Consider the following 22,061-nt stretch of genomic DNA (forward strand, 5'->3'; position numbering starts at 1 on the left):
TCTGATAGGAGTAAGAATGGAGCTCCAGAGGGCTTGGGGAATCACCAAGAAGAAAAGCTCCTTCAAAGTGACAGTTTTGAAGGACATAACAAAATAAGCCATCTTCTATGGCTATAGGCTAGGAGTGACAGTCCCAGAAGACGCTAAGATGGCTCTTAGCTGACAGCATTGAGTAGAGTCCTTCTCTGGGATTGCTAGCCTGGCTGTTTGGCCCCAGGGGAGTCCAGCACAACCAGGCATGTGGCAAGCAGCTGACGTAGTTGCCTGCCTACCTGAAGGCCTGCTTGGAGAAGGATGTGTAGGCTGTTTGACTCAACTCAGGGAAGGGGTTCAGCAATTGATGTTCAGGGCAGGACTGCCTTGAGCACGGAGCACCCACAGGACAGTTCACAAGCATCTCCAACTCCAACTCCAGGGAATCTGAAACCACTTATGGCCTCCATGGGCACTGTACACACATAGTATACAGACACATACAGGCAAAAAAAAACCCAGACACATAAAAGATATATTAAAAAAAAAAAAGTAGGTGGATAGGCCATCAGGAGGAGTTCAAGGCCACTCTGGGCTCCATAGTGAGATTCCAGGACAGTCTAGGCTACACAGAAAACCTCTTTTTTTTTTTTTTTTTTTTTTGATTTTTCGAGACAGGGTTTCTCCATAGCATTTGGTTCCTATCCTGGAACTAGCTCTTGTAGACCAGGCTGGGCTGGAACTCACAGAGATCCGCCTGTCTCTGCCTCCCGAGTGCTGGGATTAAAGGTGTGCGCCACCACCGCCTGGCCAGAAACCCTTTCTTAAAAACACTCTGTAATACCCCAAGGGACTGGAAGCAGGACCTACTGGCTGACGTCCTGAGCAAACTTGCCCCTTCCTTTCAACACCTGCTGATGTAGCTCCTCCAGAGTTATCAGACCTGTTAGAGAGGGCAGAAAGACAATAAAAACACCACTTCAGATATATGGACCCTCTTCCACTCAACCTCAAACAACAAAGGTCACTCTAGTTCGCCAACCTCTCCTAAACTAACAGGCTAGACCATAAAAGTGAGGACTGGGACCCTGTTTCCATAGGGAAGGCCCAGGAAAATCTGAAAATGAAGGCAACAGATGAACACGGTGGCTTCCCCCAGGATTCCCTCACTCAGGAGACAAAGGTAGACCATGACTTCCAGGCTGGCCTGGGCTACGTAGTCAGCCAACCTTGTGTCAAACAACAAAAAGACGGCACCACCAGATGACCGATTTGATTGTTGTTTCCTTTGAAACAAGGTCTCTGCCTGGTAGAGCAGACAGGCCTCCAACTATGTAGGCACAGTTGGCCTCCAAAAACACACAGTGACTGTGAAATTTTTTTTTTTCAGACAATGTCTCTCACTAAATAGACCTGGTTCAGCTGAATTTCACAGAAACCTGTCTGCCTCTTCCTCCTGAGTGCACACCTGGCTTTGTTTGTTTTTTTTATTAATTAATTAATTTACTTATTTATTATGTATACAGTGTTCTCTCTGCATGTATGCCTGCAGGCCAGAAGAGGGCATCAGATCTCATTACAGATGGTTGTGAGTCACCATGTGGTTGATGGGAATTGAACTCAGGACATCTGGAAGAGCAGGCAGTGCTCTTAACCGCTGAGCCATCTCTCCAGCCCCCGCTTTGTTTTTTTTTATTGAGATAGGGTCACTATGTAATCCAGGTAGCCTTACCTTCTACCTAGTCCAGGTTGGCCTCCAATTCATGATTCTTCCTGAGACTTTTCTAATGAAATTACAGGTGTGTCCCTTATTCGGCAGCAAGATTTTTTAAGTTTTTTTTAAATTTTGATTTACTATACTGTGTGTCTTTATTATGTGCGGGATATATGTTTAGCCATGCTATGATGTGCATACAGAGGTCAGAGAGCAATGCTGTGGACTCAGTTTGCTTCTTCCACCTTTATGTAGAATGCGGGGATTGAATTAATGAAATCAGGCTTGCGCAACAAACGTACTGCATGCTGAGTCAGCTCACTGATCCTCGATGACTCACATTCAGGTTATCTGGTAACGCAAAGGCTTAGCAGGCATCACCTCTAAGATGACGTGTACAGACTTCAGAAAGGCAGGTCTGGACTATAGGTCTACCTGCAGTCACAATGAGATCATCATGGCCTAGTCCAGAGCCGACCTCCTACCTCTGTATTATTTAACCTTGGCTATGGAGACTACCCAGGGATTAGACCACGTGAAACAGCTAAAATATGCCTCAAGACCTTGCAGGCCTTCAGGCTATACGGTTTTAGAAAAAAATCAGAAGAGGCCAGTCCATAAGACCGAACCATCCTTACCTCCATTCCGATGTTTTAGGGCCAAGCAAACTTCAATAATCTGGACCCCCCACTCAATAGAAGTCACCAATGCCCAGCATCTCAGACCAAAACCATTTTCCAGCTGAAAACAATAATTAAAAATAAACACACACAGAAGCTTCTGATCATGTCCTAGTAAAACCCCCTCACTGTGAACTGAAAATACATTCTAGGGAGCTATAATAGCACACAACTGTAATCCAACATTTGAAAGCTACAGGATATAGCTAGTTTGAAACCAACCTAGTCTATATGAGATTCTGAGATGCTGAGTTCAAGGCCAGCCTAGGCTACACAGTGATTTCCAGGCCAGCAGAGCTACATAATAAAATTTTCAAAAGGGAGTAAGGGGGTGGGGGATACACCACAGGAGATGCCTCAGCAATTAAGAGCACTTGAAGCCAGACAGTGGTATTGCACACCTTTAACCCAAGCACTCAGGAGGCAGAGGCGGGCAGATCTCAGTAAATTGGAGGCTAGCCTGGTCTACAGAGTGAGTTCCAGGACAATCATGACTGTTACACAGAGAAACCATGTCTCAAAAAACTACATACACACAAAATAAATAAATGAATAGATTATAAATAGATAAATTAATAAATAATAGAATAGAAGATAATAAAATCTCATGATTAAAACAATTTAATCCCAGGACTAGAGAGGCAGAGGGGAGCAGAGTTCTGAGTTGGAGGCCAGCCTACTCAAGAGTGAGAATAATTCTTCTCTTTTTGAGGCTGGAGATGACACACCAGTTAAGAGCATTTCTTGCTCTTCCAGAGGACCCAGGTTCCATTCCTGCACCCAAGTCAGGCAGCTCACAACAGCCTCTAACTACAGCTCCAAAGAGTTCTGATGTCTCTGACTCCAGAGGGCACCTGTACGCATGTGCACATCAGACCCCACGCTCATGTACCTCAACATAATAAAAAAAATCTTTAAAATACTTTCCTTTTTCTAATAAGAGGAAAGTCAGGAAAAGAGAAAAGGTGCACTACAAATTGTCCAAGGAAAGTTGATACCCACAGACTACAGCCTGCACATCAGAAGGGCACACACCATCCTCCTACATGCTCCCTAAACACACATCCTCCATATTTCCTTGCTGGCATCTAGAGAAGCCCACAGAAGTGAGGTCAACAGGGGAGCTTCTCCCCCTTAAGGGTCTTACGAGAACACCAGGCCCCACAGACAGTCCCTTACAGGCCAGAGGATCCACCCCAATGGTAGCACACATGTCTTGGAACTGAACTCGAAACTCAGGGTTCTTGCGGATCTCTTGCTTGTGCTTGCTGGCAAATTCTTCTAGGTTGGTCTTAAACATGTCCAACTGTTTTGACATCTGTTAAGAAAGACAAGCGGGAAAATCTGAGCAACCCAAGTGTAATCAAGGCTAAAGATAGGTCCCTAGCCTGGTGGCAGAGAAAAGTTTAAAATAACCAGTGTCTGGCTGGTGAGATGGCTCAGCGGTAAAGGTACTTGCTATGAAGCCTGACATTCTGAATTTTATCCCTGGACCACACATGGTGGAAGGAGAGAATCAATTCCTGTACATTTAAATTGTTCTCTGACCATCTCACATGTATTGTGGCCGAGCCCACATACTACACACAAATAAATGCAACAAAAAACAAAAAGAAGCAGTTTCCTTCAGATCCAACACTACCCTATTTATTATGTGCTTTCTCTGTTTGTTTGGGTCCTTTTCTTGAGACAAGGTCTCATGGAGCCCATCTGGGTTTGAGCTCACTGTAAAATAGTGGAAGATGATCCTCTGGCCTGTACTCGCCAGGTCCTGAGATGGTGCGCATGTGCAGTGGTGTTCCGCTCTGTGCTCTCCCTACCTATACGTTGCACAGTTGTGTTGCAGGCAGAAGGGAGATGAGATTGTCTCCTCCATTCTAAAATCTGTATTTGTGTTCAGTATCCCTGTCCTGAAGAGCAACATGCATGTCTAATGCATTTTTCTCTTCTTCCTGGAGAAATTCATTCAGCTGAAGGTACATCTAACAATCTGTTTTTTCTTAAAAATGAAAGAATAGGATGCTCCTGCGGCAGGAAGAGTGAAGACTAAGAATTGGGATTGTATTGATTACTGAACCTTTAATCTTGTGCCTCCAGATAAAGAATTGCTATGGTGGAGCATGCTGGAGCCCAAAGCCATGTATAAGCCTTAGGAGATTGTAGGATCTTTATTTGAGCTGTATAAACTCTCTCTGTGCCTGATTAACAAAGAACAGCTTTTAGGCTACTGAGAGGAGTCACTCCTGGTCCAACATCTCCTCATATTTCACAGAAAATTACTCCAAATCTCTGTGTTCTCTTAATAACCTCTCTCAGTTAAAGCTCATGTGCCATCTTCCCTAGAAACAAGAACTTTTTAAATTTTATTTATTTATTTTTTGAGTTTGATTTTTCAAGACAGGGTTTCTCTGTGTAACTTTGGAGGTCACGCTGGAACTTGCTCTTTAGACCAGGTTAGTCTCGAATTCAGAGATCCCTATCTGTGCTGGGATTAAAGGCATGAACCACCACCGCCCAGTCTTAATTATTTATCTCTTAATATTTATTTATTTTATGTGTGCATGTTTGAGTCTATATACGTGTACCACATGTGACAAGGGCCTAAAGAGGTAATACGGGTTTTGGATGCCTTGGAACTGGAATTACAGGCACTTGTGAGCTGCCACGTGTGTTCTGGAAATCAAAACCGGTCCTCTGCAAGAGCAGTAACCACTCTTTTTATGAGACAAGGTTTCTCTGTGTAGCCGATTTCATCGGCGGCTTCCTGACACTCCAGGGCACTCATTCCGGAGCTCCGGAGAAGCCTGTCTTCTGCCAATTGTTAGAAGGCGATTGAGGGGAAGAGAACTCCGCTCCGGGAGAATTGGATGTCTCGCGGGGAGAGTAGGCTGCGGCCCGCCCTCCTCCCCGCTCACCTCCGCGAGTTTCTTCTTGGCGATGGCGCCAGCTCCCACCCCGCGCCGGTGCATCCCCACCCCGGGCCGGCGGGCCGCCCCGCAGCCGGGACACCAGCTCTCTGCGTCCCTGGTTCTCCTGCCGGCTCCCAACGCGGAAGCCCGGTGCCTTGCGTCATCCGCGAGCGCCGGAAGTCGCGCGCCCACTTCCTGCCGCCAGTCTTGCGCGGGGAGTAGGGGCCCCCTCGCTTTTAGCTGGGGCCACGTTGCACGAAGCCCAGACGACGTGGAAGGCGCGAACCCTGGTCTGTGTTGTATTTCTCTATGCAACCACGAACGTGGGTGCCTGCTGTTCTGAGGCTCCAGCGCCTAGAGAGCAACTCATGCTTCTGGGACATCACCAAGTCTTGTGTTGACCATGAAAGGACCATTTTTTTCCAGACAGGGTCTAACAATACATCCTTGGCTGGGCTGGAGCTCACATTGTAAACTAAGCTGGCTTCGAATTTACAGAGATCTCCTGTCCCTACCTTAGAATGTTGGGATTAAATGCATGCCCCATTACGCCCAGCTGAGGGTGCCACCTTGAACAAAAGCCAATATTAAAACATTCTTAGCCGGGCGGTGGTGGCGCACGCAGGTGGAGGCAGAGGCAGTCGGATCTCAGTGAGTTCGAGACCAGCCTGGTCTACAAGAGCTAGTTCCAGGACAGGCTCCAAAACCACAGAGAAACCCTGTCTCGAAAAAACCAAAATAAATAAATAAATAAATAAATAAAACATTCATAGAAGAAGAAGCAGCACTCTGAAAGTTTTGTGCCATGCACTACCTAACTTGCTTTGTTTTATATTTTAACAAAACCCTCAGAATCGTGAGTTGATATTGCATTTCACAAGAGATCTGGGAATCTGCCTTAAATTACTTAGGATTTAGCCATGACTCAAATTCAAGTTATAAGCTGTAAATTCTTGGTATTATGGATTTGGTTTGTTCGTTGAATCAGGGTCTTTACATAGTGCTGGCTGACTGGAACTCACTATGTAGACCAGGCTGCCCTGGAACTCATTATGTAGACCAGGCTGCCCTGGAAATCACAGATTCTTGTTGCCTCCTGAATGCTGAGATTAAAGGTGTTTGGCACCATGCTGGTCTGTTAACTGTAAATTCTTCTTGTTGTTTTTGTTTTTTCAAGACAGGGTTTATCTGTTTAATAGCCCCTGTTATCCTGAAACTCAGTTTGTAGACCAAGCTGGCCTCAACTCAGACAGAGATCTACCTGCCTCTGTCTCCTGAGTACTGGGATTAAAGAAGTGTTCCACCACCGCCCAGTTTAGCTGTACATTCTTAATCTAACTCAAAATCTCTGCAAAAGAATTCAACAGGTAAACTTTATTATGTCGGAAAGCATTCTGTGCTGTGGCAGACGGGCTTACTGCATGGACTTCTTGTCTGCCTCTCACTGGCAGTGTCATGCACAGTTAACACTTGCTACCATGTTAAAGAGCTGGTGAGGCTTTAGATGCGATTAAGAACTAAATAGAGGGCTGGAGAGATGGCTCAGAGGTTAAAAGCATTGGCTGCTCTTCCAAAGGTCCTGAGTTCAATTCCCAGCAACCACATGGTGGCTCGCAACCATCTGTAATGGGGTCTGGTGCCCTCTTCCGGCCTGCAGGCATACACACAGACAAAATATTGTATAAATAATAAATAAATAAAAACAAAGTAGAGAGTCTTTTACATCGGCTGGCTTGTAAGAAGAACATTATACAAAGAGAGAAAAAAGTATGTAACTCTTTTTGAGTGTTGGTTGCTCCCTTCAGATATCCAAGACCCCACAAATGTAGATTCAAACTTCTCTCTGAGATATTAAATTCTTTTTTTTTTTTTTTTGGTTTTTTGAGACAGGGTTTCTCTGTGGTTTTGGAGCCTGTCCTGGAACTAGCTCTTGTAGAGCAGGCTGGTCTCGAACTCACAGAGATCCGCCTGCCTCTGCCTCCCGAGTGCTGGGATTAAAGGCGTGCGCCACCACCACCCGGCTGAGATATTAAATTCCTAACCGGACTGTGGTGGCTCACGCTTTAATCCCAGCTACGAGAGGCAGAGGCAGGCAGATCTCTGAGTTTGAGGCCAGTCTGGTCTACAAGAGCTAGTTCCAGGACAGGCTCCAAAGCCACGGAGAAACCCTGTTTGGAAAAAAAAAAATATTAATCTCTTTTTTTTTGTTTGTTTTGTTTTTCGAGCCGAGTTTCTTTATGGCTTTGGAGCCTGTCCTGGAACTAGTTTTTGTAGACCAGGCTGGCCTCAAACTCATAGTGATCTGCCTGCCTAAATTCTTTTATTAGTATTTTTTATTATTTAAAGTTTTATTTCCAGTGTTCTGCCTGCATGTCTACAAAGCAGAAGAAGGTGCCATTGTCACTATAAAGTGTACCTATCTCATTGTAGACAGTTGTGAGCCACCATGAGGTTGCTGGAAATGAAACTCGGGACCTCTGGAAGAGCAGCCAGTGTGCTCAACCTCTGAGCCATCTCTTCAGTTCCCTTCTTTATTGTCTGTGTATTAGTATGTGGGCACGCATGCCACAGTGCATGTGAGGAAGTCAGAGGACAACTTTGTGAAGTCTATTTTCTCCTTGCATAGTAAGTTTTGTCATGAAGAATCAGTAAAATATAGCCAATATGAAGAGTCATTTCTAGATCTGCAGAGATGACTCATTAGTTAGGAGTACATGTCGCTGTTTCTGTTTTGTTTTGTTTGTTTTTCAAGGCAAGGTTTGTGTAATCCTGACTGTCCTGAAAGTAGCTCTGTAGACCAGGCTGGCCTCAAACTCGCAGCTATCCACCTGTCACTGTGTCCTGAGTGCTGGCAATAAAGGTGTGCACCAGACATGTTACCTTTTGCAGAAATCCTGGGGTTAATTCCCATCACCCACATGGTGGCTCATAATCATCCATAACCCAAGTTCTGGGATTTCCGCACTTGTTAAAATAAAATAAATAAACTTTTTATTTCCAGTAATTTCTAAGTCAAGCTTGATGGCTTATACCTGAAATCCCAGCATCCAGAAGACAGAGGTAGGCAGATCTCTGAGAGTTCAAGGCCAGCTTGGTTTACATAGTGAGTTACAGGACAGCCAGAGCTACAGGGAGATACCCTGTCTCAAACAAACAAAAATGTAATTTCCAGTTTGCTAAGAGCATGCGCAGAGGCATGACTGGAAGTGTTGCTTTCCTCGGGAGGCATGGACACACCCAGGATACACACAACCGTGCCCAGTAAGGGCTCAGCTGACATTTAAATAAGTTTTCAGAATAGACACCACGATTTACTTTAGCTCAAGACTTTATTGGTTTGCTTCTCTCAGACACTTTGGACTTTGGACCAGGGCAGAAGCAGGAGCTGAGCAAGCAAAGGGCAGAGTCCAGTCCTCCTCTGGGCTAGGTCAGTCACTCAGACCTGGAAGAGGGGAGACAAGGAAAGAGAGGTAGTTACCAAGAGTAAGCGCAGGAAATTTATCCTGGTGCCCAGGCATAGAGAAACCACTCCTACCTGCAAATAACCTTTCTTTGTTTTTGAGACAGGGTTTCTCTGTGTTTCAGCTCTGGCTGTCCTAGAACTTGCTTTGTAGGACAGACTGGCCCCAAACTAAGACATCCTCCTGCTTCTACTCCCAAGTTCTGGAATCAAAGCTGTGGACACCATGCCTGGCTACAATTTTCTTTTTCTTCTTGTTTGTTGTTTTAGCTTTAATTTGGGGGGTAGGTTATCACTACATAGCCCTGGCTGTTTTAGAACTCACTGGTGTAGACTGGTCTTGGGCTTGTAGACAATCTTAATGAGGTCCTCCCGCCAAGGGCTAGGTGACAGGTGTGAGACCCACCCCCACTATAGCTCTGATTTTAATCAATATGCTGAGGTTCTGAATGGGTAGGTACTTTGCTGGTGTGTGTTTAGACATAGATCTGAATGAGGTCTAAGGATAACAGTGCGTGTAGTGGCACACACCTATAATTCCAGTGCTGAGGAGACACAAGGATCATGAATTTGAGACCAATCTACATTACACAGGGCGCTCTGGACCAACCCGGGCTAAGACTCAAAAGTAGAACATTTCCGTAGCAATTCCAGAGCCCTGGGTTCAATTCCCAACAAGACATACATGTGCACACAGTCAATGAGAGAAACACACACATATTGTGTGTCACCTGGAAGCCTAAACTTCTAACTAACAATCTTGCAACATCCCCATAGCCTGGTGTCCCCCTCCTGAGCCGGCAGAGCTCTATTTGGTCCACCATCCAGGCCAGCAGCTCTTGAATCAGCAAGCCCCTGAGCACATCTTCATCATTGGGGTTCTTGGGCAAGGAACTGCATGGGAGAGAGATTGCAGGAGCCTAGATGGTTTGTTTTTGGATAGAATCTCACTCTGTAATCCTGAATAGCCCAGAACTTACTATGTAAACCAAATTGGGATGCCTCTGCCTCTGGAGTGCTGGGATGAGAGCATGTGCGAACATCTGCTAGGGAGCAAACACAGCTGGCTTCCCCGGGCTATCTCCACTCTCAGGTCCCTACCTTCTCTTGTGTGGGACCCTATCTGGTTCTGTACAACCACAGAATATATGTTCCTCAATTCAGGCACAATAAACTACAGTATTGCAGTGACATAGCTTATCCCACCACCTCTAACAGCATCACAGACTGCATCCCAGTGACCCCAGAGAGACCGTCCCTGAGCATCCATTCATTACTTCTTCCCAGAACGGGAGGCTGATTGCAGGGGTCTGGTTTGGAAGAATGTCCTGGTCTCCAAAACTGCCTTCCTGAGGCTTGGCAAGGAGAAGCCAACTCTAAGGTCCCTCATTCCCTGCTCCCCTGGCTACAATGAATCCAAGAATATCATTCAGTCACAGATTTTAGAAAGTCCTCAGGGCATCCTCCAGGACTTTACTCTTTTGAGCTTAGAGAAGGGGGTTCCTATGGGGGAGTCCCTGCACTCCTCTGCAGCCTGAGAGAGGGCGCTGATGTGGATCACTTAACCATATAAAAGTGTGTTATATTTGTTATGTTGCACTTGTTTAATTATGTAAAGACATGCTGCTGTTTCACCTTGCCTATCGAAGACACCAGATTGGTCTAATAAAAAGCTGACCGGTAGAGGCTGGAGATATGCCTCAGAGGTTAAATAAGAACCCTGGCTGCTCTGTTAGAAATACTGCATTCAATTTTCAGCAACCACATGGTGGCTCAAAATCATTTGTAATGAGACCTGGTGCCCTCCTCTGGCCTGCAGACAGAACACTGTATACATAATAAATAAATCTTTACCGAAAACAAATAAAAAAACAGAACAAACAAACAAAAACACCACAATAGCTGGCAGTAGAGGGATAGCAGGAACCGTTAGGCACAGAGAACAAGCAGAAGGAAGCTAGGCTCTGGAGAATAGGGAGAGGAGAGCGAGGGAGAAAGAAAGTGGGGCACCCAGGGCCAGGAACAGCCACCAGTAGGTCACCAGCTAAGAGCTAATGGTACAAGCATAAGCAAAGGCTGAGCGTTCTTAACTAAATCAAGTCTCCCTTCACGATTTGGGAGCTGGTTGGTGGTCCAAAGAAAAGACCTGCTTCAGGGAGCAGTGAAGCCAATGGGCTGGAGGCTGTTCCCCCTCTCTCCTCATGGTGGACTCACCTCTGTTGTCCCTCTGTCTCCTCATTTCTCTCAGATTGTCCTGCCTGCTCCAAGGCCTGGGCCTCTCTCTGGGTGATGTTGTGTTTCCAGCTGGTGAGATGGAGATGATTTGGGGGATGAGCCGACTGGAGGAACAGTTGGAAGTCCCCCACCCAGGGACACTGACATCTTTGATACCTCAACAGTAGGAGCAACAGTGCCTCTTCCTCTACATCCTAAATCCCTACCCCCCACAACTGCTTGTGTTCAGTTGCCTCCATCACGGAGTGCTCTTCAAAATCCACCAGGCTGAGGAAACAGCAGCACAACAACGTTTGGCGTAGGTTGGGAGAAGCACAATGGTGATTTAGAGAGTCCGAAGCCAACAGGCAACCCAGCTCCTTTTGCCTTCATCTCCAGACCTCTAGGGTCCCTCTGGGGTTTCTACACTCTTCTCTGGTTCTTCTTAGAAATAAAGGACAGGCCGGGCGGTGATGGCGCACACCTTTAATCCCAGCACTTGGGAGGCAGAGGCAGGCAGATCTCTGTGAGTTCGAGACCAGCCTAGTCTACAAGAGCTAGTTCCAGGACAGGCTCCACAACCACAGGGAAACCCTGTCTCAAAAAAGAAAAAAAAAAGGAAAAAAAAAGAAAGAAAGAAAAGAAAAAGAAAAAAGAAATAAAGGACAGGAGAACACCTCTACCTCCTCCTCACTGACTAAAAGGTGTCTGTGGAGTTGTGCATATCACTGTCTGTATGGTCTCCTAGGAGGTGGTGTGAACAAAGCTAAGTTTGGTGTCAGTACTGGAGGGGTGCAGGCAGTTACTTACTCGATCTTCTTCCCCTTCTGGGCCAGCAGCCAGTTCACAAACTCATGTTGGCGGATCTTGTCCATGAGGATGCTGTAATCGCTGATTAAAGTCCCCTCTGCATACCTCGGGCCTCGAGGCCGGAGGCCACCTGATTTATCTTGGGATCTGAGAGGCAAGAGATAAAAACCAGGATCCCAAGGATGGGAAAAAGATTGAGGAAATCACATTGCTTGATTAAGTCCTTAGGTTCAGCGTAACAAAATAAACTAAACTGGCCAGAGAGTGCATGCCTGTAATCCCAGTACTTGGAAGGCAAAGGCAGGAGGATCACTGAAAGTTCAAGGACAGTCTATACTATGTGACGAGAGATCATCTCAATAATAGTAAGAGTGAAGTAATAACAATAGTATTCAGCACTCAGGGGGGCAGAGACAGACCAAGCTCTGTGAGTTCAAGGCCAGCCTGGTCTGCACAGTGAGTATCAGGACAGTTAGAGCTATAGAGAAAGACCAAGTCTCAGAAAAATATCAATAATATGAATAAATCAGGGTGGTGGTGGCCCAAGCCTTTAATTCCAGCACTAGGAGTCAGAAGCAGGGGGATCTGTTTGAATTTGAGGCCAGCCTGGTCTACAAGAGCTATCTCCAAAGCTACAGATAAACCCTGTCTCAAAAAAAAAAAAGCAAAAACCAGGTGTTGAAGTGAAGTCTCAGAGGCTAAGAGGACCATCAGCTCTACCAGAGGACCCAAGTTCAATTCCCAGCACCCACATGTCAGCTAATAACTGTAACTACAAGATTTAACATTCTCACACATACATGCAGGCAAAACATGAAAGAACATAAAAATAGAGATGAGTAAATTAAAATAATTATAATAATAGTGAACTCAGGGAATGGTTGGATTATTTGGTGAATAAAGGGGTTTGGTATCAGTCCTGACAACTTGAGTTCAACTCGCAGGACCCATATGGTACAAAAACTAAAAAATAATAATAATAACAATAAATGATTCCATCCCAACCCTACGAGACATACTGTTTGTATCCCTGCTCCTTTTTTGTTTTGTTTTTGTTTCTTTTCTTGTTTTTCAAGACAGGGTTTCTCTATGAAACACACTTTGTAGACCAGGCTGGCCTCAACCTCACAGAGATCCACCTGCCTCTGCCTCCCTAGTGCTGGGATTAAAGGCGTGCGCCACCACCGCCCTATGAGAATGGGGTATGAGGGAGTCCCAGCCCTCCTCTGCAATCTGAGAGAGGGCGCTGTTGTAGATCACTTAACCATGTAAAAGTGTGTTCCATTTGTTTATGTTGCACTTGTTTAGTTATGTAAAGACATGCTGCTCTTTCACCTTACCTGCAGAAGACACCTGATTGGTCTAATAAAAAGATGGCTGCCAAGGATGGAGAGATGACTCAGAGGGAATAACTAGCCCTGGCTACTCTACCAGAGGTCCTGCATTTAATACCCAGCAATGACATGGTGTCTCACAACCATCTTTAATGAGACCTGGTGCCATCTTCTGGCCTGTAGGCAGAACACTGTATACATAATAAATCAATCTTTTTTTGTTTTGTTTTGTTTTGTTTTTTTTGTTTTGTTTTTTGTTTTTTTTTTTTTTTTTTTCGAGACAGGGGTTTCTCTGTGGCTTTGGAGCCTGTCCTGGAACTAGCTCTGTAGACCAGGCTGGTCTCGAACTCACAGAGATCCGCCTGCCTCTGCCTCCCGAGTGCGGGAATTAAAGGCATGCGCTAAATCAATCTTTAATAAAAAACAAAACAACCAAAAAACCCCAATGACTTGGCAGTAGGAAGATAGCAGGAACTGTAGGGCAGAGAGAACAAGTAGATGGAATCTAGGCTCTGGAGAAGAGGATAAAGAGAACAAGGAAGAAAGAAAGAGAGTCACCCAGGGCAGTCAGCTCGTCAGTTGCCAGCTAAGAGCTAATGGTACAAGCATAAGCTAAGGCCAAACATTCATAACTAAATCACGTCTGCCTTCACGATTTGGGAGCTGGTTAGTGGTCCAAAGAAAAGACCTGCTTCAGGGAGCAGTGAAGCCAATGGGCTGGAGGCTGTTCCCCCTCTCTCCTCATGGTGGACTCACCTCTGTTGTCCCTCTGTCTCCTCATTTCTCTCAGATTGTCCTGCCTGCTCCAAGGCCTGGGCCTCTCTCTGGGTGATGTTGTGTTTCCAGCTGGTGAGATGGAGATGATTTGGGGGATGAGCCGACTGGAGGAACAGTTGGAAGTCCCCCACCCAGGGACACTGACATCTTTGATACCTCAACAGTAGGAGCAACAGTGCCTCTTCCTGCACATTCTAACCCCCCAAACCCCACCGTGACTGCTTGTGTTCAGTTGCCTCCCTCACGGAGGGCTCCTCAGAATCCAGCAGGCTGGGGAAATAGCAGGACAACAAGACTTAGCATAGGTTGGGAGAAGCACAATGGTGATTTGTTTAAAGAGTCTGAAGCCAACAGGCAACCCAGCTCCTCCTGCCTTTATCTCCACACCTCTGGGGTCCCTCTGGGGCTTCTACACTCTTCTCTTGTTCTTCCCCTTAGAAATAAAGGACAGGAGAACACCTCATCTGCACAGACATCGCTAGTGCCCAGTCAGAGTCTCAGGACATGGCAACTGCCTCCTCCTTGCTGACTAAAATGTCTATGTGAGGTTGTGCACCTCATGGTCTGTATGGTCTCCTAGGAGGCGGTGTGAACAAAGCTGAGTTTGGTGTCAGTACTGGAGGGGTGCAGGGAGTTACTTACTCGATCTTCTTCCCCTTCTGGGCCAGCAGCCAGTTCACAAACTCGTGTTGGCGGATCTTGTCCATGAGGATGCTGTAATCACTGATTAAAGTCCCCTCTGCATACCTCGGGCCTCGAGGCCGGAGGCTACCCGATTTAGCCTGGGATCTGAGAAGCACGATATAGAAACCAGGATCCCAAGGATGGGAAAAAGGTTGGGGATATCACATTGCTTGATTAAGTCCTTTGGTTCAATGTAAGAAAGTGAACTCAACTGGCCCTCAGAGTGCATGCCTGTAATCCCAGTACTTGGAAGGCTGAGGCAGGAGGATCACTGAAAGTTCAAGGCCAGTCTATATTATGTAACAAGACTGGCTCAAAAGCTACAGAGAAACCCTGATGGAGGAGGGTCATTAGTCTATGCCTTACTTTCATTGGTTAATAAAGAAACTGCCTTGGCTTTGATAGGAGAGCAGCTTATTTAGGCAGAGTAGACAGAACAGAATTCTGGGAAAAAGGCAGTGAAGCAGTCGCCACACCTCTCCTCTCCGAGATGGATGCAGGTTAAGAATATTCCTGGTAAAATACCACCTCGTATCTTTCAAGATGTGAAAGTTAGCCAATAAGAGGCTACAGATAACGGGCCAAGCAGTGTTTAAAAGAATACAGTTTCCGTGTAATTATTTCGGGTAAAACCATTCCAATTACTACAAAACCCTGTCTCAAAAACACACACACACAAAAAAAAAAACAACAACAAAAAAAAACAGGTGTTGAAGTGATAGCTCACTTTGTAGAGCAGGCTGGTCTCAAACTCAACAGAAATCCACTTGCCTCTGCCTTCCTAGTGCTGGGATTAAAGGTGTGTGCTACCTTTATTTTAATCCTTTTTAGAATTTATTTTTATTTTATGCTCATTAGTCTTTTGCCCTAATGGATGTCTGTGTGAGGGCATCAGATCCCAGGAACTGGAGTTAGACTGACTTGTCATGAGGACAACCAGTGCCCTTAACCATGGAGCATCTCTCCAGGCCTACCCTCTCCTTTTTTTTTTTTTTTTTTTGGTTTTGTGAGACAGGGTTTCTCTGTAGCTTTGGTGCCTGTCCCAGAACTAGCTCTTGTAGACCAGGCTGGCCTCGAACTCCCAGAGATTCACCTGCCTCTGCCTCCCAAGTGCTGGGATTAAAGGCATGTGCCACCACAGCCCGGCTTCCCCTCTTCTTTTATGTGGTGGTGGAATCAAACCCAGGACCTTGGCAGGTGGGGTGGTGGCAAGTGTTTGTAACTCCAGTTCCAGTGTGCCCGACAGCCTCACACAGATATACATGCAGACAAAACACCAACGCACACAAATAAAGATTGAAAAAAGTTTTACCGGGCCGGGCGATGGTGGCGCACGCCTTTAATCCCAGTACTCGGGAGGCAGAGGCAGGCGGATCTCTGTGAGTTCGAGACCAGCCTGGTCTACAGAGCTAGTTCCAGGACAGGCTCCAAAGCCTCAGAGAAACCCTGTCTCGAAAAACCAAAAAAAAAAAAAAAAAAAAAAAAAAAGTTTTACCACTCTTAGCCTCGTGCGTGGTGGGGCACAGCATTATTCCCAATATTAGGGATTAAAGCTTGGCAGTGACACAGCTTACCCACCCACCTCTAACAGCATCACAGACTGCATCCCAGTGACCCCGGAGAGACCGTCCCTGAGCATCCATTCATCACTTCTTCCCAGAATGGGAGGCTGATTTCAGGGGTCTGGCTTTGGGAGAATGCCCTGGTCTCCAAAACTGCCTTCCTGAGGCTTGGCAAGGAGAAGCCAACTCTAAGGTCCCTCATTCCCTGCTCCCCTCACTACAACGAATCCAAGAATATCATTCAGTCACAGATTTTAGAAAGTCCTCAGGGCATCCTCCAGGAAATCACTCTTTGAGCTTAGAGAAGTGGGTTTATTTTGTTTGTTTGTTTTATTTTTGAAGTTTTTGTATGTTTGTTTTCTCAAGGCAGGGTTTCTCTGTAGCTTTGGTGCCTGTCCTGGAACTAGCTCTTAGACCAGGCTGTCCTCTACCTCAAAGAGATCCACCTGGTTCGGCCTCCTGAAAGCCAGGATTTAATGCAGGCGTGCACCACCACCTCCCAGCGAGAAGGGGGTTCCTATGAGGGAGTCCCAGCCCTCCTCTGCAATCTGAGAGAGGGCGCTATTGTGGATCACTTAACCATATAAAAGTGTGTTCCATTTGTTTATGTTGCACTTGTTTAATTATGTAAAGACATGCTGCTGTTTCACCTTGCCTGTCTAAGACACCTGATTGGTCTAATAAAAAGATGGCTGCCAAGGATGGAGAGATGACTCAGAGGGAATAACTAGCCCTGGCTGCTCTTCCAGAGGTCCGGCATTTAATACCCAGCAACAACATGGTGGCTCGCAACCATCTTTTATGAGACCTGGTGCCATCTTCTGGCCTGTGGGCAGAACACTGTATACATGATAAATAAATCTTTATAAAAAAATAAAATAAACCAAGCTTTCAATAGAAGGATAGCAGGAACTCTCAGGCACAGAGAAGAGGGAGAAGAGAACGAGGAAGAAAGAAAGAAAGAAAGAAAGAAGGAAAGAAAGAAAGAAAGAAAGAAAGGCACCAAGGGCCAGTTAGCCCATCAGTCACCAGCTAACTGCCAGCAGCCAGACACAGCTTAGGAAAAGGAAAAAAGCCTTGAAGAAAAATGTAGCTGAAGAGAAACAGGTTAAGTTATAAGAGCTAATGGTACAAGCATAAGCTAAGGCTGAGCATCATAACTAAATCAACTCTCCCTTCATGATTTGGGAGCTGGTTGGTGGTCCAAAGAAAAGACCTGCTACAGGGAGCAGTGAAGCCAATGGGCTGGAGGCTGTTCCCCCTCTCTCCTCATGGTGGACTCACCTCTGTTGTCCCTCTGTCTCCTCATTTCTCTCAGATTGTCCTGCCTGCTCCAAGGCCTGGGCCTCTCTCTGGGTGATGTTGTGTTTCCAGCTGGTGAGATGGAGACGATTTGGGGATGAGCCGACTGGAGGAACAGTTGGAAATCCCCCACCCAGGGACACTGACATCTTTGATACCTCAACAGTAGGAGCAACAGTGCCTCTTCCTCCACATCCTAACCCCCTAAACCCCACCGTGAGTGCTTGTGTTCAGTTGCCTCCCTCACCGAGGGCTCCTTAGAATCCACCAGGCTCAGGAAACAGCAGCACAATAAGATTTAGCTTAGATTGGGAGAAGCACATCGTGATTTATTTAGAGAGTCTGAAGCCAACAGGCAACCCAGCTCCTCCTGCTTTCATCTCCGGACCTTTAGGGTCCCTCTGGGGCTTCAACGCTCTTCTCTATTTCCTCCCCTTACAAATAAAGGACAGGAGAACAACTCATCTGCACAGACATCTCTATTGCCCAGTCAAAGACACAGGACATGGCCACTACCTCCTCCTCACTAAAAGGTGTCTGTGTCACAGTTTGTATGGCCTCCTAGGAGGTGGTGTGAACAAAGCTGAGTTTTGGGTGGGGACAGGAGGAGTGCAGGGAGTTACTTACTCGATCTTCTTCCCCTTCTGGGACAGCAGCCAGTTTACAAACTCATGTTGGCGGATCTTGTCCATGAGGATGCTGTAATCACTGATTAAAGTCCCCTCTGCATACCTCGGGCCTCGAGGCTGGAGGCCACCTGTTTTAGCCTGGGATCTGAGAGGCAAGAGATAGAAACCAGGATCCCAAGGATGAGAATAAGGTTGGGGACGTCACAATGCTTAATTAAGTCCTCTGGTTCAGAGTCACAAACTGAACCCAACAGGCCATGAGAGTGCATGCCTGTAATCCCAGTACTTGGAAGGCAAAGGCAGGAGGATCACTGAAAGTTCACGGACAGTCTGTACTATGTAACGAGAGATCAACTCAATAATAGTAAGAGTGAAGTAATAACAATAGTATTCAGCACTCAGGGGGCAGAGACAGACCAAGCTCTGTGAGTTCAAGGCCAGCCTGGTCTGCACAGTTAGAGCTACAGAGAAAGACCAAGTCTCAAAAAAATATCAATAATATGAATAAATCAGGGTGGTGGTGGCCCACACCTTTAATTCCAGCACTAGGAGTCAGAAGCAGGGGGATCTGTTTGAATTTGAGGCCAGCCTGATCTACAAGAGCTATCTTCAGGACAGGCTCCAAAGCTACAGAGAAACCCTGTCTCAAAACAACCAAAAAGAAAAAATAAAAAAAGAAAAAACCAGGTGTTGAAATTTTGGCTTAGTGGCTAAGAGGACCATCAGCCTTACCAGAGGACCCAGGTTCAATTCCCAGCACCCACATGTCAGTTAATAACAGTCTGTAACAACAAGATCTGAAACTATCACACACACATAGAGGCAAAAACCAAAAAACATAAAAATAGGGATAAGTAAATCATTAAAATAATAATAGTGAACTCAGGGATTGGTGAGATTGTTTGGCAAATAAAGGGGTTTGCTGGGCTGAAGAGATGGCTCAGAGCTTGAAAGGATGGGCTGTTTTCTAGAGGTTCTGAGTTCAATTCCCTGCAACCACATGGTGACTAGCAACCATCTGATGAAATCTGGTGCCCTCTTTTGGCCTGCAGTTATACCTGCAGGAAGAATGCTGTGTACATAATAAATAAAAAAATCTTTTTTAAAAAATAAAGAAATAAAGGGGTTTGCTATCAATCCTGACAACCTGAGTTCAACCCGCAGGACCCACATGATAGAAAAACTAAAAAAAAAAAGAATAATAATAACAATAAATTATTCCTCCCAACCCCATGAGACATGCTCTTTTTCTCACTGCTCCTTTTTTTGTTTTGTGTTTGTTTTCTTGTTTTTCAAGACAGGATATCTCAGCGAAACTGTCCTAGCTGACCCAGAGCTCACTTTGTAGACCAAGCTGGCCTCAACCTCAACAGAGATCCACCTGCCACAGCCTTTCTAGTGCTGGGATTAAAGATGTGTGCCACCTTGATTTTAATCGTTTTTAAAATTTATTTTTATTTTATGCACATTAGTGTTTTGCCTGCATGGATATCTGTGTGAGGGCATCAGATCCCCGGGACCTGGAGTTAGACTGACTTGTCATGAGGGTGCTAGGAACTGAGTCCTCAGGAAGAGCAACCAGCGCTCTTAACCACGGAGCATCTCTCCAGCCTTCCCCTCTCCTTTTACGTGGTGGTGGAATCAAACCCAGGACCTTGGCAGGTGGTGGTGGCAAATGTCTGTAACTCCAGTTTCAGTGTGCCTGACAGCCTCACACAGATATACATGCAGACAAAACACCAATGCACATAAATAAAAATTAAAACAAGGTTTCACCACTCTTAGCCTCGTGGGAGGTGGGGCACACCTTAATCCCAGTAGTAGGGAGGCAGAGGCACGCAGATCTCTGAGTTCAAGACCAGCCTGGTCTACAGAGTGAGTTCGAGGACAAGGACAACCAGGACTACACAGAGAAACCCTGTCTTGAACCACCACCACCACCACAAGTTTGACTAGTTTCTGTGTCCCTATTTTGTAAATGAGACACTTGCCATCCAAGGACACAAGTCTGACGATCTGAGTTCAACCCAGAAGGCACAAAGAGGTGGTAGAAGAGAAAGAACTCTACAGAGGTGTCCCCTGGCCACCACTTTGCTGCCACACAGTATAAATGGCTGATCTGGGATTCAGCTAGTTAATTTGATCCCAGGTTCCTGGGACGGACCCAAGTCTGTTGTCTCAATTCTAGGGGTAGAATTTGTGGGTCTCATGCATGCTAGGTAAGACTGAGGCGTGTTCCCCAGCCCCAACCCTCTGAGATTTTTGTTGTTGCTGTTGTTTTGTTTAAGAGTGGTTTGTTATGGTCTCTTGTATTCCAGCTTGCCTCAAACTCACTGTGTTACTGAAGTTCCCCGTGAACTCCTGATCTCGCTGTGCCCTCTCACTTGTTCTGGGAGGTAGGCAGCACCACACTGACTTCCTGAGTCTCTGTTCTCTCTTTGATACAGGGTCTCATTCTTTAACCCTGGCTGGAACTCACAGCCTGCCTCTGTCTCCAGAGCACAGGAATTAAAGACGTGTGCTACCATTGTTGTCAGTGAGTTTTCTTTTCTTGTAGTTGTTTTGTTGGTATTTTTATTTTTGTTTTGTTTTATGAGACAGGGTTTCTCTGTGTAGCCCTGGCTGTGTTGGAACTCTCTCTGTAGACCAGTTGCTCTTGAACTCAGAGATCTGCCTGCCTCTGCTTGCTGAGTGCTGGGTTTAAAGGCATGGACCATTACTGCCCGGTCTGAGTCTTTGTTCTTAACAAACTCAAGGTCTGCTCTCCTTGTAAGGATGTCTGCCAGCTTTCCCTCACACTTCCCACGTGCCAGCTTTGTATCATATATGGATTGTCCTTCATCTGAGAAAAGCCGGTACTGCTTTGACAAGTCTCAGCCTTGGTCCCCAAACACATCAGAGCCCTGGCTATACTTACCCTCAACTTCTCCTCCTCCTCCTCATTCTTCTCTTTCTCTCACTCTAGACTCTGGTCTTGCTTTATAGCCCAGGCTAGCCTCAAACTTTCAATGCCCCTGCCTCTGCCTGCCAAGGACTGGAGTTGCAGGAGCGAGCTGCCACACTCAGCACGACACTGTCTGCCTTGGCATTGGTCCGCTGGAGCATGGTTATGTGGTCCGTGTCTGTGCCTACCTTGGTCCCTGTAGTCACTGAAGGCAGTAGCCAGCAGTGGCCCTTGGTTTACAACTGTCTGCCCTGCGTCTGGTGCCCAGGAAGCTCCTGTGAGATCCCAGTGAATGCATACATGCATCAGCGACGGCTAGTTATCCCAAGGGACACCCTACACTGCAGACTCTCTGCCACCAAAAGGGCCTTCCTCAGACCTGGCAAAGCACAGTCTTCCTCACTCCCACGGGAACTCTTAATACATAACTCTCCAGTTTTGTCCTCATTGTGTGCTCAGGCTGCAGACTGGCTCTCCCTCCAATCCCTCCACTCCCTCCGCTCGGCATGGAGTCCCTCTCTTTTTCAACACCCCCACCCCAATGCAGTTTATATTTTAGCCCCCTCCACCTCCCAATCCTACCTGAATTGAACTTCTTCTTCTCCCAGTGTGGTCGCCAGGAAGAGCAGCACCAGCGGGAGAGGGCAGATATTCATAGTCACCATCTTCCTAGGTTGTGTGCTCGAGCTGAGAGGAAAACAAGTCATACTGCAATCAGGGGGGGGGGGGCGGGGGATCAGGGAGGCTACTTGAGGCTGGGACTTGGGTGAATGCTGAGAGCTGGGGTGGGGTTACACGAAGTGACTGGAAGGGACATGAGCCTTGACCCAGAGCTGGTCCCGCTTTGTGTAATCTGAAGCAAGGACTAGGAAGAAAGTAGCAAAGGCCTAGGTGGTGGGAACTCCCTTCTTGGCTCATTACCAGACATCACAGGGATAGGATTTGGCAAGATTATCCCCTTAAAGCCCTGACAAAGTTCTCAGCAGCCCACCTTCCTGCTTCCAACAAACTGTTTTCAGCCATCATATCCCTCCCCGAGATGAAAGGTACACAGAGAACCATCCTGAAC

General features: G+C 46.4%; 1 protein-coding gene and 1 pseudogene across 1 annotated transcript; both read right to left on the reverse strand.

Moving 5' to 3' along the window:
• Positions 1 to 680: 680 nt before the first annotated feature.
• Positions 681 to 5,425, reverse strand: LOC121457053 (annotated as a pseudogene).
• Positions 5,426 to 8,619: 3,194 nt separating this feature from the next.
• Positions 8,620 to 21,673, reverse strand: LOC121456171 (gastric inhibitory polypeptide-like). Its single transcript, XM_041664044.1, has 8 exons — positions 21,575 to 21,673; positions 18,047 to 18,193; positions 17,402 to 17,491; positions 14,514 to 14,660; positions 13,851 to 13,940; positions 11,761 to 11,907; positions 10,951 to 11,040; positions 8,620 to 8,718 (listed from the first exon to the last, which is right to left on the reverse strand). The coding sequence occupies exons 1-8, from the start codon at positions 21,655 to 21,657 to the stop codon at positions 8,709 to 8,711; spliced, it is 804 nt and encodes a 267-aa protein (XP_041519978.1). The 5' UTR covers positions 21,658 to 21,673; the 3' UTR covers positions 8,620 to 8,708.
• Positions 21,674 to 22,061: the final 388 nt, after the last annotated feature.

This window comes from Microtus oregoni, unplaced genomic scaffold, assembly GCF_018167655.1.
Source record: "Microtus oregoni isolate MIOR12 unplaced genomic scaffold, Mior012 000015F_ref0000493, whole genome shotgun sequence".
In the NCBI taxonomy this organism is placed as follows: Eukaryota; Metazoa; Chordata; class Mammalia; order Rodentia; family Cricetidae; genus Microtus; species Microtus oregoni.

Bases quoted from the DNA above. Each gene is read 5' to 3' on its own strand.
- LOC121456171 (XM_041664044.1), bottom strand. From the start codon at position 21,657: ATGGTGACTATGAATATCTGCCCTCTCCCGCTGGTGCTGCTCTTCCTG. The intron at 13,941-14,513 runs GTAAGTAACTCC...CCATCTCACCAG, and splicing joins CAGAAGGGGAAGAAGATCGA to CTGGAAACACAACATCACCC. The intron at 11,908-13,850 runs GTGAGTCCACCA...CTTGCCTCTCAG, and splicing joins GAGACAGAGGGACAACAGAG to ATCCCAAGATAAATCAGGTG.